This window comes from Crinia signifera, chromosome 8 (assembly GCF_055691185.1).
Source record: "Crinia signifera chromosome 8, ASM5569118v1, whole genome shotgun sequence".
NCBI classification, from domain to species: Eukaryota; Metazoa; Chordata; class Amphibia; order Anura; family Myobatrachidae; genus Crinia; species Crinia signifera.
Window position 1 is genome coordinate 173,215,655 of NC_139224.1, and position 17,145 is coordinate 173,232,799.

Below are 17,145 nucleotides of genomic sequence, written 5' to 3' on the forward strand. Positions count from 1 at the left end.
TTCAGTGATACTTAATATTTGCGGTTAACCCCCGAAAACGGATGTTTTCGGGGATTTAGCCGCAAATATTGCTTGATAAATGGGCCCCATAGTGATTTACAGTACAAATGCAAATTGGGACAAGTACATGGTAAATAAAAGACAGTTGCAGCAGCGGACACTGACGCAATTCTAACAGCGGCAGAGATATATTCCGAGAAAAGCGCATGAGGAGAGAGGGCCCTGCTCTCTGGTTGTAGGCTCACCATTGAATGATTTTGTGTGACAGGAATATGTAACAGGATGTGTAATACACAGTGGAACCTATTCTGGTCACATTTGCAGCCTGACCGATGGTCGGGCTGTGCGCATTTCTGAGCACGTTCATACGAAGGGTGCGCGCACCCACGGCAAACAGGGTGCATGCACCCTAAACAGCGGGCGGGTGGCGGAGAGGGGCATGGGGCGCCAGGCAGCCTCATCACCATATGGGAACACCCAGCGTTCCATGGATGTTCCCATGAGAACACTGGGCATTCTCATGGTTATGAGCAGTGTTCCCTCTAAGCTGTGCGCACGTGCGCGCGCACACAACTCGACGAGTGTGCGCACAGACATTACAACAGAGCGCACAAAGCAGCAGTGGTCCTTTTTTGCAGTTGTGGACTCAATTAATGTGTGTTTCACCCATGAACTTCATCGTGTACTGTGTTTTGAATGTTTAAATGTTTAATATCATTTTGAAGTAAAGTTAACACAAATGCTGAACATCATTTTCCAGTTATATATAGAAGTGACGCACAAAAATTTAAATTTCCTTCCAAAGTTGCACAGCCAAAGTCTTTTGCCGCACACAGCCTTTGTAAAATTAGAGGGAACATTGGTTATGAGGGCATGACGGACAGGCAGGGGGCGGGCAGCTGACATAACCAGATGTCAGCTGCCTGTCTACTTACCCGCAAGCGGACACACATATGTACGGTTGCTCAGAGCAACCTTACATACGCGTGGGTCTTCACCATCATTCGATGGTTGGCGGCCATCGAATGATGGGGGAGGGTCCCCAGGGCTAGGAAATGGTTAATTATGTTAAACATCCATTCGCAGCCAGTGCGGGTGAACCCGCACAGCGCAGGGGGGGAGGGGGTTGGTATTCGCAGCCTTGTGAGTCATCCAGAATAACCCCCAGTGTGTAAGTAATGCAGCCTGATTATTGCGCCCAAACATTATTTATTAGTATGTGAGAGCACGGAGCATTTTATTTATTAACAGTTTATTATGCAGAGCAGCAAAATCCATTGCACTTTACAACGGGAACCAGTGCTACAACAAAATGGGTAGTTACAGACAGTCAGAAAAGGAAGGAGGGCCCTGCTCGCAGGCTTACAATCTATAGGAGTATGCACTAGTTTGTGGGCTGGTCAGTTCTATAGGTCACCATCATTTCCCTGACTGACGCAGATAACCATCATTCATGGATTTCCCTGTTTAAATATAAACTTAATAGATACACAGAAAACTTAGCGCATGTGGGTAGCTAGGTTGTCATAGCGGTCAGCGTTACTGAGGTTATGATAGCAATTCCTGGCCATATCTGTGTGGAGTTTGCATGTTCTCCCAGTGCCTGTGTAGCCTTCCTCCCTTTCCTCCATTTGAACGATAATATAGCCTGTAAGTGCTTCTGGGTCAGGGACTGACATGACTTCCGGAAATATTTTCTGCACAGCACTGTGGACTATGGAGGTCATTATAGGTGGATTGCACCCCTGCGTGTTCACACGGGAGTTCGATGTTTTGCTATTGCGCATGCAGCTAAGAATTTTGCAGCTTTGAGAGTCAACCAGAATAACCTCCCATGTGTGCTACATAAATAACTGTTAATGAGTATAATCCAGAAATCACAGAGGGCGAAATGTAATAGGGTGCGATTTTTTAGACATAAAAAAAATCGCACCAAATCGCACCTTTAAAAATCGCATTTTTTGCCGCGAATTCGCATATGTAATGAGATGCTAATTTGCGGCAAAAAAAGTGCGATATGGTGCGATTTCGGGCGATTTTTAAGTCCTGAAAATGTGCGATTTTCAGTCATGAAAATCGGCACATTTTCAGTACAGTGCGCTGTGTTGAAAAAAAAAGAAAAAAAGAAAAAAAAACGGCATGTGGTCCCCCTCCTAAGCATAACCAGCCCGGGGCTCAAAAAGCCGGTGCTGGTATCATAAAATCAGAGGGACAAACAAATAGGGGTTCCCTTGATTTATTGAAACCAGCACCAGGCTCAAGGTCCGGCGCTGGTTCCCAAAATATGGGGGACAAAATGACTAGGGGTCCCCCGTATTTTAAGAACCAGCACCAGACCCAACCAGCCAGCAGGGTAATGCCACAGCCGGAGGACACTTTTTATATAAGGTCCCGCGGCCAAAGCATTATCCCCGTGGCTGGTCAGTATGGGCACGGGTCCTGGGGAAGTGGGGACCCCCCCAATGAAGGGGTCCCCCCCCTCCAGGACTTACCAGCCCATGCTGAAAGTCCGGGGCTGTCCCCGATGCCCCTGGGCGGTGGGCATCGGGCTGATGCAAAGTGTTAAAAAAAGAATAAAAACTATTGTCTTCTACTGTAGAACTATGAGTCCCAGCAAGCCTACCCCGCATGCTGGGACTTGGAGAACCACAAGTCCCAGCATGCGGGGCATTAAAGGGCATGCTGGCACTTGTAGTTCTACAGTACAAAAAATAGTTACAAAAAAATAAAACACACTGACACCCAGAAAAATAAAAGTTTAATACACACATAACACACACACTGATACTTACCTACCTTGAGCCCGTAGGTCGATCCCTGGATCCTGGGTCCAGGGCTCCAGGGCTGAAGAGTCCGGTTCCGGGACCTTGGTCCTGGTTCCGGGGCTGGTCCGGGGTCCTGGGCTCCAGGGCTGATGTCTCCAGGGTCCAGGATCCGAAGTAGTTCAAAATGGGTTCCTAAGGAAGGAAATCCTACTCACCTGCCGACCTCGGCATCTTCTCCGGCAGACGCGCTGCTCCCGGCTGCTGTGGTACCCGCTCATGGACTGGAGAGGCGCAGAGATGTTTCATCTTCCGCGCCTCTCCTCAGAATGATTCCATTGGCCACCTAGCGGCCAATCAGGAGCCGAGAAAGTGGGCAGAACCTGGTCTATTTTTTTTGCAATTTTTAGTAACCTTTACTAAAAATAGCAACTCATTAAATATGCGAGTTCTATCCTTTTTAATGGGAAAACATCTGGATGCGATTTTTAGTCTAACTAAAAATCGCACCTTTAAAAAATGCGATTTTTGTTGCAAATTGCACCCTATAAAATATGCGATTTTCGGGAAATGCCCGAAAACGGCATATTTTGCGGAAAAAAATCGCAAAAAAACCCCAAAAACGCCTCCCATTACATTTCGCCCAGAATGTATATCCATCAGACAGACAGCGCTGTACTGTGGGGGAAAGTTACTAAGATGGGATTTCTATTTCATATGGGATGTTGCTATCGGCAACCAATCAGATACTATCTATCTACTATCTTCTAGAAGGTAAATAAGAGTAGATTCTGATTGGTTGCCCATAGCAACATGCCATGTGAAATAGTACGCCCATCTAATACCCCGTTCTCACTGCCGGGCAAATTCCCCGGTCTAGCATGTCGACCCGGTAATTTGCCTTTTAACATGTTTTTTTTTTCAGTGTGAACGGGTCAATCCTGTCGAAATTCCCGGGTAATGCCATGTTCACGCTGCTCGTGTGAAATGTCCGGCTTTCACCTTGCATTTTAACCCGAGTCTGCATAACCGGGTCTCAAACCCAGGTAAAAAAGCAGTGTTGGAGACCCGGGAATTTCGACATGGGTTGACCTGTTCACGGGTTGGGATCATTTGGTCTACAGCATGATGGTCGACACCATTAGGTCAACATGGAAAAATGTCGACATGGTTCTAGGTCGAAAGGTCATTAGTTCGACAGGTCATTAGTTCGACAATATCTATGTCGACAGTCAAAAGGTCGACATGGGGGTTTTCCCTGTTTTTTGACCTGAATGTCAACACAGTCAACATGGACACAGTTTCAAGTGCACCGCATCCCCTCGCATCACTCGCTGCGCTCGCAATGCGTCGGGCACGGTATCTCGCTACACTCGGCACACTATTTTATTCTCCCACCACGCCCTAGTGCAGGGCTGGGCAATAGTGGCCCTCCAGCTGTTGATGAACTACACATCCCAGGATGCTTTGCATCAGTTTTGCTATGTGGCCATGCTGAAACTGATGCAAGGCATGCTGGGATGTGTAGTTCATCAACAGCTGGAGGGCCGCTATTGCCCAGCCCTGCCCTAGTGGATGGTAGGGCATGAAATACCACTTGTCGGCACATGTCGGCTCAAAAAACAGTGAAAACCCCCATGTCGACCTTTTGATTGTCGACCTAGACATTGTCGAACTAACGGCCTGTCGAACTAATGACCTTTCAAACTAGAACCATTTCGACCTTTTCCTATGTCGCCCTAGACCCATGTCGACCTTTTCCCATGTCGACCTAATGGTTTCGACCTAATGACTGTCGACCAGTATGCTGTAGACCAAATGACTGCATCCCCTGTTCACACTGAAAAAAAAACATGTGTTAAAACAAAAGGCAAATTACTAGGTCGACAGGCTAGACCCGGGAATTTGCCTAGCAGTGAGAACGGTGTATTAGTATATTTCCCCCTGTGACTGCAGATTTGTATGGGGTCTGCTTCCCACAACTCATTTGTACTTTGGTGTTAGCTTTACCCCCCTGCGCTCTGGCACAGAGAGGGCCGTACCCCGATTTATGCAAGGCCTCCATCGCCTGACATCTAATAAAGCTTTGGCTTGTTTAAGAAAAAAAAAACTTCTAGAAAGCGCTGGTAAATTCTGCAGGCTGCAGTTAGACATACATGGGGAGGCTAGGAGCTGATCTCTCTATATATGAGCAGGAGGGGATGGACCGGTGACCGCTCAGGGGGGGACACACACTCTCTGCTTCCCACTGCGAACGAGTGGCTCTGTGCATTCCAGTCCTGCTGACAGGGGTGACATGGGGAAAGATTACTATACGATTCTGGGCATTGAGAAGGGGGCTTCGGAGGAGGATATAAAGAAGGCGTACAGAAAGCAAGCCCTGAAGTGGCACCCAGACAAGAACAAGTCGTCCCAGGCAGAAGAAAAGTTCAAGGAGATCGCGGAAGCCTACGAGGTGCTGAGTGACCCCAAGAAGAGAGAGATCTACGATCAATATGGGGAGGAGGGTACGTATTGGGATTATATCTCAGTGTTCGCTTCCCGAGCTGCACATTTTGGGGACAGCATGGCGCTGTCGAGGTTAATGCAGACTCAAACTCTGCCGTTACACTCCAGGTTTTAAGGATATCGCGCTTGATTTAAATGAGAACCTCTGGCAAATTGATTTGACTGTATGGATATCCTTAAAACCTGGACTGTAATGACGGAGTTTGGGAGACAGTGGGTTAATGTGTCGCACCCAGAAAGTTGGTGAAGGTACTGAGCGGTCCATGATCCGGTGCCGAGCCGGTTATCTGTTACATGGTATATCAGCTGCCAATAACAATTCGCTACAGTTGTGATTTGCGTTTGATCGTTTCTTTTTAAATCTGCAAACCCCCTTTTGTGAGAACTCCGCTCCGTCCTTATAGGGGTAACGGTCAGAATGCTGGGGCTGGTAACTGTGGGATTGCAGCAGACTACACCAACAATGACTTTCCTGCTCCCAGAGACCCCCACATTTGGGCTGTGGCTCTCTGGGACGGGGGCGAGGGTGGTGAGACTGGCATCTCCTAATGTGTCAGACCCAGCGTTCCTCTCAGGACGTATCGGGGCAGCTGCTGCCATCGCTCAGATACAATGTGACAAGTCAAATGACGTGATTCCTTTTTTTACTTCGTTTGCATCACACGTACAAACATGGACAACATCTGGAGATGGGGCTGGGTGGGGGTATCCCAGTGACAGTACAGTAACGGCGGCAGGGACAGATGTGAGTGCAACATATATACAGGCAGCCGGTATAATCCAGGGGGGTTATCCTTAATCCTTCCTAATAGCAGCCCCCCTCAGCCTGCCCCTAACCCTCCCTGCTAGTCCTTACCCTGCACTTCGCACCCTAAACCTAACCCACCTCCACCTGCAGCCTAACACCCCATTCCATAGACCGTATTCTGGTCTGTTCGCAGCCAGCGTTCGTTCGCGGGGACCATTGTTTTGCGTATGTCCGTGCGCTGGGTGCATGTGGCCAGGGCTGCTGATGATTGGCGTGGGGCGGCGGCGGATAGTCGCACCCACGGGAAAGCCCAGCGTTTCTTGGGCGTTCCCATGGTAATCGGGCCGTGACGTCGGTGCCGGGGGTGGGCAGCTGCCATCACCGGATGCCCACTTCCTTCCGAGGGTGAACGCAAAGCTACGTGACCTGAGAGTCACTTCGATATACATGCACGTTCCATATCATTCGATGGTCGGCCACCATCGAATGATGCGGGTGTTTACCCACAGGCTGCAAATGGATGTTTTTGTTAAACTTCCATTCGCAGGCCCTGCGTGCGAGCACACGCTGCGAGGGGGCGGGCGCACCACCATTCGCAGGGCGGGTTCAAATCAACCAGAATTACCCCCACAGTCCCGCCCCTTCGGCCTAACCTTAACTACTAATGGCTAAACATAACCCCTCCCTCTTCCTGACCCTAAAGGTTCCTACATCTGTGGGCGACGGGTGTTGACCATAGAGTCAACAGTAATTAGGTCGACAGTGTCTAGATCAACCCTGAAAGGTCGATGTCCAAAAGGTCAACATGTTAAAAGGTCTTCGTGGTAAAGAGGTCGATACAAACAAAAGTTCGGCGCTTTTTCCAGTGCCGACCTTGTGACCTATTGTCCATTGACCAGTATTGGCCAACCTATTGGCTGTCGACCAAACGCATGTTGACCCAAAGTCGGATCATCGGATATAAAACTGGGTACAAATCGCGTCCGTGGATTTGACGAATGTCAGGTTACGTTGTGCTTCATCTGTGACTTTGGGCCTGATTCAGACTTGTCCACTAAGCTGCGTGTAACCGTAGCCTAGAGAACAGGTAAAGCCGCCCAACCGGACGGACAGGAGAGAAGTCATCGCTGATCAGCGAATTACTTTTATTCCATTGGATATCTGCCGTATGTCATGTGACGTCAGCTGCCCGCCCCAAGCAGTCATCGCCACGCCTGCGTTCTCCAGTGTCATTATAGGAACGCCATAAATCGCTCAGTGTCCCCTGTAACCGCTCCCTTCCCGGAGCGAATGGCCCGGCGTACGCTCCCAGGGTACGCGCATAATAGCACATGCGCAAACCCCGAGCATCGGGGACAAATTCGGACTCAAACAAACTGGTCTGAATTAGCCCCTTTGGACAGTTTTTAAACTAATTCCTGTGCAGGTATAGTCGCAGCCCAGAATCTCTACCGGAAATGGGGGAGACGGCGCCCCGTTATCTGTGCGGTGGCAATGCTGAGAACTGCGCTGCGAGGGGCAGCATCCTTGGCCTTGCAAGCCACACGCTGCTTATCATATCCATGCTGAATCAGGCCCAGCAACAGCGACATTCTAAGGAAGACTCAGCCGTCCTGCGCCCACACACTTATTTGGGATATTTCTCAGGAACGTTCTTCTGGCAGAAAGTTGCTGTTTGTAATTATAGTCTTATAAGAATCTGATGACATCATCATGGACCATTACTGGCCGGGAGCCCGGAGAGGGAGCAGTGACGCTTCTCTGGACAATGGGATCCGGGCTCATGATAGATTCACTCTTAGTCGACAGGGTGAAAAGGTCGACAGTCAAAAAGGTCATCAGGGTCCAAAGGTCGACAGTTAAAAGGTCGACATGGAAAGCGATCTACATGAAAAAGGTCAAAATGCATTTAAAAAAAATTGAGCCGACGTGCTGACAGGCGGTATTTCATACCCTACCATCCACTACGGCGTGGTGGGAAAATATAATAGTGTGCCGAGCGCAGCGAGTCTGAAGCACGCGAAGCATGCAAGGGTGACGTGGTACACTTAGTGTCCATGACGACATAAGTCGACATAGACACATTAAAAAAACCTCATGGCGACATTTTTCATGTTGACCTTTTGACCTTGTCAACCTTTTCACTGTCGATCTTCGGACCCTGTCAACCTTTGGACCCTGTCAACCTTTGGACCCTGTCAACCTTTGGACCCTGTCAACCTTTTGACCCTGTCAACCTTTTGACTTTCGACCATTAGTTGTCGACCATTTAACCATAGAGCTAATATACTATAACCCTGTACAATATACAGCTATAGGTGACATCACACGTTCCACCTTCCTGTGTACGCAATGCCCCATACACATTAGACACCAATATTGGCGGCGACGGGGACCCGGTTGTGAGCTGGAATCGTCAGGTGCATACACACTTGTCATTGCCGGCGGGGAAGGGAGCGACGTGTGTGTGTGTGTGTGGGGGGGGAATACTACAGCTGCAGCCTGGCCATCGTTAACGAGGACCGCCGTCATCTGTACATGCAGGGTGAGGGCAGATGTCCTCGTAAGCTGTAAAAAGCCCTTTCTCAGCAACATATTATTCTATATCCTGTAGTGCAGACATTCCCAACCTCGGTCATCAAGGCACACTAAGGGCGCGTACACTAAGGGCGTGTACACTAAGGCCGCGTACACTAAGGCCGCGCACACTAAGGCCGCGCACACTAAGGCCGCACACACTAAGGCCGCGCACACTAAGGCCGCGTACACTAAGGCCGCGCACACTAAGGTCGCACACACTAAGGGCGCGTACACTAAGGCCGCGCACACTAAGGCCGCGCACACTAAGGCCGCGTACACTGAGGCCGCGTACACTAAGGTTGCGTACACTAAGGCCTTGCACACTAAGGCCAAGTACACTAAGGCCGCACACACTAAGGGCGCGTACACACCTGTACAATCTAGTTTTCATTCGAGTTTCACCGGACACCTTTCTGACAAGATTCCTACTAGATTTAGAGCAACAATTGGTTTTTAGGCGAAACCAACCTGGTTTTCAGCTGTTGTGTGCCCAGGCCAGTGCTGTATATAAAACCTTTGCCCACTCGCTGTGCGCCTGTGGAATGCCCTCTTCCCATCCCTGCCACCCACGCTGGATTTATTCTAGGAAATGCCAGGGCTGTGGCCACATGTTGGGTTTTGTCTCCGATGTCCCTGGCAGTGTCAGTAATTGCTGGAGGGATATTTACACCATTCTGCGCATTTGGGCTGTGCTGCGCTACTTATGTCCCAAACACATTTTGTTTATTTAAAAAATCCTGCAGGAGGCTCCCATTTTTACATAAATCTCCTGCTGCCCTATAATGTACATCGGTACTTGTGTAATATCTGGGCGCCCGATTTTGTCATTGTATTGCATCGCATCGCATTGCATGCAATATAGTGGCATACAATTCATGCAATGCGATTTTTCATTGTAAAGACCATATTTTTAATTGTATAGTTACCCATGGGTGATTTCATACCCTCACTATCCAACTACGCATGGAGTCGATATTATATAGTGTGGCGAGCGCAGCGAGCCACCGTGCCCAAAGCCTGACGAGCGCAGCGAGGGGATGCAGAATACATGTAAAGTAATCCGCTGCGCTCACCACGCATCGGGCTCGGTGGCTCGCTGCGCTCGTCACACTATATAAAATCAACTCCATGCGTAGTTGGATAGTGGGGGTATGAAATCACCCATGGCTGACTATACAATTAAAAATTGGGTCTTTACAATGAAAAATTGCATCAAATTGCATTGCATCGCATCGCATGCCTTAAGTAGTGGCATGCAATGAAAAAATCGGGTGCCCAGATAATACACAAGTACCTGTACTTCTAATCTCCTGGATTCTTCAGATTCTACCAGGGGTGCCACTAAATAGTTTCTTTGCAAAGACAGTGATTTGCTGTAATCCTTGTGATTTGCTGCAGCTGCTCAGGAGTCACTGCTAGCGACTCCCATTATCCCCCCTTTGGGAACCTCTAACAGGAGGAAAACAGCTACAAATTACATCTCATTATCTGTACTGGTGTGCACTTATCCATAGCGTGCTGCTGCTGAATTGTGATTTAGGGTTAGAAGTTTTGTAAATTATCTGATAATTGTTTATTTTGAGCAGGCATGGCCAAACTATGGTTCTCCAGCCTTGCCACAGTTTTGCTATTAGGGAATGATAAAACTATGACAAGGCATGCTGGGATGGACAGTTGGAGGGCCACAGTTTGGTCATGCCTGATTTAGAGTATCTAGTTTCCATAATGATTAGGCTAATGCTATATTGATATGGAAAATAGCACATCCAATAAATATAGGTAGTGCCTACAAGATGCAGACAGTCCATTGTTCACTATAAGATAGCATTTAATACATTGTTCACTATAAGATAGCATTTAATACACCAAAAACATACTTCTATGCTTAGGGATGAATTCACACAAGGTCAAATTGCATTTGGAATTTTTTGCATATGCATCACATGAATCATATTTTGCTGAGTGAGAAGAAAATAAATATCCCAGTGAATATACATTTGTAAACAAGAAAGGCGGCAATGCTAGTATTAAACAATGCTTGAAAAATTCCCAAAATATATTATTACTAATGTTTTATATAAATATCTCACAACAACAAGTATTTAATTATAGACACGCCCATATGTGGAGCTAGACATGCCCATATGTGGAGCTAAACAGGCCCCAATGTGGAGCTAGACAAGCCCCTATGTGGAGCTAGACACGCCCCTATGTGGAGCTAGACATGCACGCCCATATTTGGAGCTAGACACGCCCATATGTGGAGCGAGACATGCCCATATTTGGAACTAGACACGCCCCTTTAGCCGAGTGTGACACGCCCCCCTTGAAGGTGCTTTCTGCTGAAATCTCCCTGATTCTAGTTTTCAAAAGTAGGCAAGTATGATTCTCCACTGATACATGAGCAGAGCCGGGCCGGCAAACCTGCATTTCAACATTTTATATATTTTGAGTTGCACGCCTATGCAAAATATGTGCAGTGCACCCTTATATGTAGAGTACAGATGTGTCAGATGGAAGATTTACTTTCAGTAGTTACCGTATTTTACAATCGGTTTGATTCATTAGATCAGTTTGCATCTCTTACTGTACTTGCATGGTAATAATGCCCCCGATTTGCCATTAAGCACAAGGGATTGCAGCATGCTATTTGCTGAATGGCTGGAAATATCCACCAATCAGAGTGCAGCATTGTCTATCTGAATACCTGTCTGCAGCCACAATGTTAATAGCTGTAAGCATGCTGATTGGTGGGAGGCCGGAGATATCCACCAATCAGAGTGCAGCATTCTCTGTCTTCCTCCCTGCAGCCAGAATGTGAATAGGCTCAAGCTGATTCATATTGTCCCTGCCTGTAGCATTGATGGGTCACATTTTGGGGAAAGTTACTAAATATGTTTTTTTTAAGTATTAAATCTTTGTTCCTGCCACTACTTCACAACCTATGTGTTATGGGAACCAATAACTTTAGGTGATATTGCTATGCCTCTAGGTTCCTGTCAGGAACTCGCAGTGATGACTTTGTTCTTTGTTATTGCCTCTATAGGGCTTAAAGGGGGACCTGGCGCACAAAACGGACACGAAGGCAACTTCCACTATAGTTTCCACGGTGATCCGCATGCCACGTTTGCAGCCTTTTTCGGGGGAGCAAACCCATTTGAAATGTTCTTTGGCAGACGGATGCCCGGAGGCCGGGACGACGAGGACATGGAGCTGGACAACGACCCATTCTGCTCGTTCTCCAGCTTCGGCATGAATGGATTCCCTAGAGAGAAGAACCAGGTTGGCAATCAGATCCGACGCAAGCAGGACCCCCCGATTATCCATGAGCTGAGGGTGTCTCTGGAAGAGATCTATCACGGCTGCACCAAGAGGATGCGGATCTCCCGGAAGAGGATGAATCCCGACGGAAGATCTGCACGGACTGAGGACAAGATCCTTACCATCGAGATAAAGAAGGGGTGGAAAGAAGGTACCAAAATCACATTCCCTAAGGAGGGAGACGAGACACCCATGGCCATTCCTGCCGACGTGGTCTTCGTTATTAAAGACAAACCTCATTCACATTTTAAGAGAGATGGTTCAAACATTGTCTGTCCCTTAGAGATCAACCTGCGGGAGGTACGAATCTTCATTTGCTACTTATTGCTACAATCTGGTTACTTTTGACATACAATCTGATTTCCCTTATGTTCGCTGTTGCCCCATTTATCGCCCCTAAACATAGATACAGCCTCTGAGGGTTGTTTTATGAATGAAGTCTAGCACAGGCTGATCTGTATTTCAGATACAGACCAAACTGCGCTAAAGGCACCACAGCAGAGAGTGACACCACAGGCAGGGAAGAGGAATTGCATGGGTTTTGAAAGGTGCAGGGTGCTAGAATGAACACTACGACTTAGAAACATTACATTTGGAGGCAGATAAGAACCACGTGGCCAATCCTTTCTGCACTAAGCACATGTACACCCACACTCTTGGGTCAATGTTTTGTAGGATCCAATACACATGGGCCCTTATTCTGATTGAGTCGGACGACTGCGTGTTCGGTCGGACGGCCGATGGTTGGTGTTTGCACATGTGCAGAGGCATTTCTGCACATGTCCGAATACGGCGTGAATTCCGTACAGAAAATGATCGGACGGAACAATTCGAGCAGGGGGTGGAGAGGGGCGTGAAGGGCTGTTTGGGCTCATTACCATATGCGTACGCCCCGCGTTTCATGGGCATTCCTATGAAAACGCTGGGCGTACGTATGGTAATGCGGCCGTGACACACGTCTGGGGGGCGGACAGCTGACATAGCCGGATGCCAGCTGCCCGCCCATATCTCTGCTTTCATTCAGAAAAATGCCCGAGTGGTCTGGAGCACTCGGTGCTGTCTGACTGCTCGGTCCAGCATTCGATGATCGGTGACCATCGGAGGATGGGGGAGGTTCCCACAGATGGGGGAGTGTTCACATTAAACATCCACTCGCGGTCCGTTCGGTGCCTTACCGCATCCGGACGGTGTGAGCGATCCATACGGTAGGCGGGGCTAAGAACACTCGGTTCCTGTCCGAAAATACGCATCTGTCCGAGTCAACTAGAAAAGGCCATGGTCCATATGAGCACCTTGCTGTTTGGAACTAGAGCGGAGCAGCAAGGCACCATTATCAAGGTTGGACAATGGCTACATACACATCAAATGACTTTGTTGTAACCTTGTATATGTGTGTGGAAGAGTGTGGTACACTTACAGTAGTTGTGTATCTCCAAGAGACATTGGAGGTTCAGGCCACTGACCTCCAGCTGTTAGGAGGGCACCAAGAAAGAAAGATGGAGGGCACACTGGTGAACTAGGACAGATCTCTCTCCACTCATGTCATAGTGAGTTGCTAGTCACTGCTGACTCTGTCATTGGTCACAAACCCCCTCTGCAGCCCCCTTATGCTGAAGAGAGCTGGAATGTGTGATAACAGATACAAGAGTATAGAACGCGGGCTACAGATCTGCTGCTGTGTCGGTATACAGTCCTTAGGTTGACAGCACTAAGGTCGAAATGCATTGGGTCGACCACTAAAGGTCGACATGCATCAAGGTCGACAGGGTCATTAGGTCATTACACCATCTGGGGTAGGTTGACAAAGTGGTATCAATAAGTGTGAAGGCTGGCGTGTCTTGGACTGTCTCGCCTTACGTTCTGGGGTCAAACTGTCAGGAAGCAGCTGCTGCATTAGCAAGCGCAGGGCATGACCTCATAGCAGGGGCCCAGTGAGTGACCCCATAGCAGGGGCCCCAGAAGTGACCCCATAGCAGGGGCTCAGGGAGTGGCCCCTTAGTATGGACCCAAGATATGACCCCTCAGTGTGGGCCCAGGGCGTGACCTCATAGCAGGGGCCCAGTGAGTGACCCCATTGAACAGGCTCAGTATGTGACTCCTTAGTGTGGGCCCAGGATGCTACCCTGGAGTTGAGGCCCAGGATGCGACCCTGTAGTTGAGGCCCAGGGCATTACCCGTAGTGCGGACACAGGATGTGACCCCTTAGTGCAGGCCCAGGGCGTGACACTGTAGTGCGGGATGACCTGGGTTACCCGTTTACTCTGCCCCTGAACACGGGTCTCACCCTCTAGAATAGGGCTGGGCAACACCGGCCCTCCAGATGTTGATGAACTACACATCCCAGCATGCCTTGTATCATTTTCAGCATGGCCACATAGCAAAACTAATGCAAAGCATCCTGGGATGTGTAGTTCATTAACATCTGGAGGGCCGGTGTTGCCCAGCCCTGCTCTAGAAGATACTAGATAGAATCTGCATACTATCTTTGTAAATTTACCCCATAGGGGCCTACACATACTTAAGGCCAATGGGATTCCCAGGCCACTCCAAGCTGGGTAACCAAAACCTTTTACAGTGACAGTATGTCTAGAATGTGCGACGTCCCAAACAAATGATTGATTGTCATTGTCACCGCAATATCCTCAATATGACCCGGTTCCTGTTATGATCTGTTCCAGGCCCTGTGCGGATGTGCCATCACTGTGCCCACCCTGGAGGGACGGAGTATCCCAATGACTATAAATGAAATTATTAAACCGGGGATGAGACGAAGGATTATTGGGTACGGACTCCCTTTTCCAAAGAACCCCGATCAGCACGGAGATCTGCTGGTGGAGTTTGAAGTCATTTTCCCAGACAGCATTCCACAGCCATCCAAGGAGATCCTGAAGCGGCACCTGCCCATATAGCGAGATTCCAGACTCGGCCATTGGCGCATTATTACAGCATAAGTGGGTGTACAGATATACCAGTGTCAGGCGGTGTATACTTACCCCAGCAGTATTAGGGTGGGCAGTGTATGTACACTATTACATGTCTTGCCCCAGTTGTTGTGCCCCAGGCTTACTAATGACGGGTGTTATATATATCAGCATTTCTCTTAGCGTAGCGCTGTATTCAGGAAGCTGGCATATAGCCGGTAATAGGCAACGAGGCCAAACTCTCCGCCGGTGATGGCACTAGGTATGGGCATCCAGTGCAGAGGCTTGTCACCCGCCCCATTTCCTGCTCTTCTGTCTGGCAAGGTACGTGGAACGGCACCCTGTAGCAAGTAGCATGGCAGTGGTGCCCCCACAGCATCCCCCGACTATATTGTACAGCGGCCCGGACTCCGGATACAGCTGTAGTTTCCGGGTGCTGGTGACCTGCCCCCGTGCAGGACATCACATGTAAAGAATACGCCTGGCATACATTGCACAGAATAATTGTGTCTTTTTAGACATCGGCAACTCGAGATGCGCTCATGGTTGGTTTGCTGCTTATCACGGGCCAGATGCACTAAGCTTCAAAAGTGATAAAATGGAGAGTGATAAACAGTCAGCCAATCAGCTCCTGCCTGACATGTCACAGGCTGTGTTTGAAAAATGTCAGGCAGAGCTGATGGGTTGGTTGTTTATCACTCTCTATTTTATCACTTTTGAAGCTTAGTGCATCTGGCCCCAGTATCGGTGTAGGTTACACAGGTGCAGAAGACACAGGTGTAGTTCCGCCCACGTGCAGCTCTGCGTGGTCTGGATTTATATGGCTGCCCTCACTGAGATTTGCTATGTGGGTATATCGCGTAACAACTCAGCTCTGCACCATCGGGTGTAAGTGTAGGTGCGAAGGAGATGTGTATGACCGCATGACCCAAACCTGCCTGCACCCAAACTGGGTGTACCTCTAACCCTGCTGTGGGGGGACATCTAGCTCAGCCAATGGGCGTACCTGTAGCTCTGCCAATGGGCATATATCTAGATATAGCTAGCTCTGCCTATGGGTGTTTGACTAATTCTGCCAATGGGCTTACATCTAGCTCTGCCAATGGGCATACATCTAGCTCTGCCAATGGGCATACATGTAGCTCTGACATTGGGCATATGTCTAGCTCTGCCAATGGGCTTACATCTAGCTCTGCCAATGGGCATACATCTAGCTCTGCCAATGGGCATACATGTAGCTCTGACATTGGGCATATGTCTAGCTCTGCCAATGGGCTTACATCTAGCTCTGCCAATGGGCATACGTCTAGCTCTGCCAATCGGCTTACATCTAGCTCTGCCAATGGGCATACGTCTAGCTCTGCCAATGGGCGTACATGTAGCTCTGCCAATGGGCATACGTCTAGCTCTGCCAATCGGCTTACATCTAGCTCTGCCAATGGGCATACGTCTAGCTCTGCCAATGGGCGTACATCTAGCTCTGCCAATGGGCATACCCCTAGCTCTGCCAATGGGTGTACGTCTAGCTCTGCCAATGGGCGTACGTCTAGCTCTGCCAATGGGCGTATTTCTAGCTCTGCCAATGGGCATATGTCTAGCTCTGCTAATGGGCGTACCCCTAGCTCTGCCAATGGGTGTACTTCTAGCTCTGCCAATGGGCATACATCTATCTGTTCCAATGGGCGTACATCTAGCTCTGCCAATGGGCGTATGCATAATTCTGCCAATGAGCGTACATCTAATTCTGCCAATGGGCATACATGTAGCTCTGACATTGGGTGTACGTCTATCTCTGCCAATGGGCATACATGTAGCTCTGACATTGGGTGTACGTCTATCTCTGCCAATGGGCGTACGTCTAGCTCTGCCAATGGGCATACATGTAGCTCTGACATTGGGTGTACGTCTATCTCTGCCAATGGGCATACATGTAGCTCTGACATTGGTGTACGTCTATCTCTGCCAATGGGCATACATGTAGCTCTGACATTGGGTGTACGTCTATCTCTGCCAATGGGCGTAAGTGTATACGCCTGGCTCTGCAGCGGGACATATGAGTCTCATGGAGATTACACATTCATATAACTTACACTCGGCCACTTTATTACATAAATGTAGTAAACTGTCAAATGCACTAAAGCAGTCATACTATGAGGGCTGTGTTACCCCTACTGGGGTATTAACCAAAGAATATATGGAAAGTGCAATAGGAGGCAGCTGGGCTGCACCTGGTTTTTGTTTTTGTTGTACTTTCCCCCCAAATAATCCCTTTCCTGAGCATAGCATTGAGTGTTATCACATCCTG

The 17,145-nt window shown here is 48.7% G+C and overlaps 1 protein-coding gene across 1 annotated transcript; it reads left to right on the plus strand.

Annotated features, from left to right (window-relative positions):
- The first annotated feature begins 4,909 nt into the window (after positions 1-4,909).
- Positions 4,910-15,441, plus strand: DNAJB4 (DnaJ heat shock protein family (Hsp40) member B4). Its single transcript, XM_083157820.1, has 3 exons — positions 4,910-5,269; positions 11,645-12,219; positions 14,598-15,441. The coding sequence occupies exons 1-3, from the start codon at positions 5,059-5,061 to the stop codon at positions 14,826-14,828; spliced, it is 1,017 nt and encodes a 338-aa protein (XP_083013946.1). The 5' UTR covers positions 4,910-5,058; the 3' UTR covers positions 14,829-15,441.
- The last annotated feature ends 1,704 nt before the right edge of the window (positions 15,442-17,145 follow it).

Bases quoted from the DNA above. Each gene is read 5' to 3' on its own strand.
- DNAJB4 (XM_083157820.1), top strand. From the start codon at position 5,059: ATGGGGAAAGATTACTATACGATTCTGGGCATTGAGAAGGGGGCTTCG. The intron at 5,270-11,644 runs GTACGTATTGGG...TTGCCTCTATAG, and splicing joins CGATCAATATGGGGAGGAGG to GGCTTAAAGGGGGACCTGGC. The intron at 12,220-14,597 runs GTACGAATCTTC...GATCTGTTCCAG, and splicing joins TAGAGATCAACCTGCGGGAG to GCCCTGTGCGGATGTGCCAT.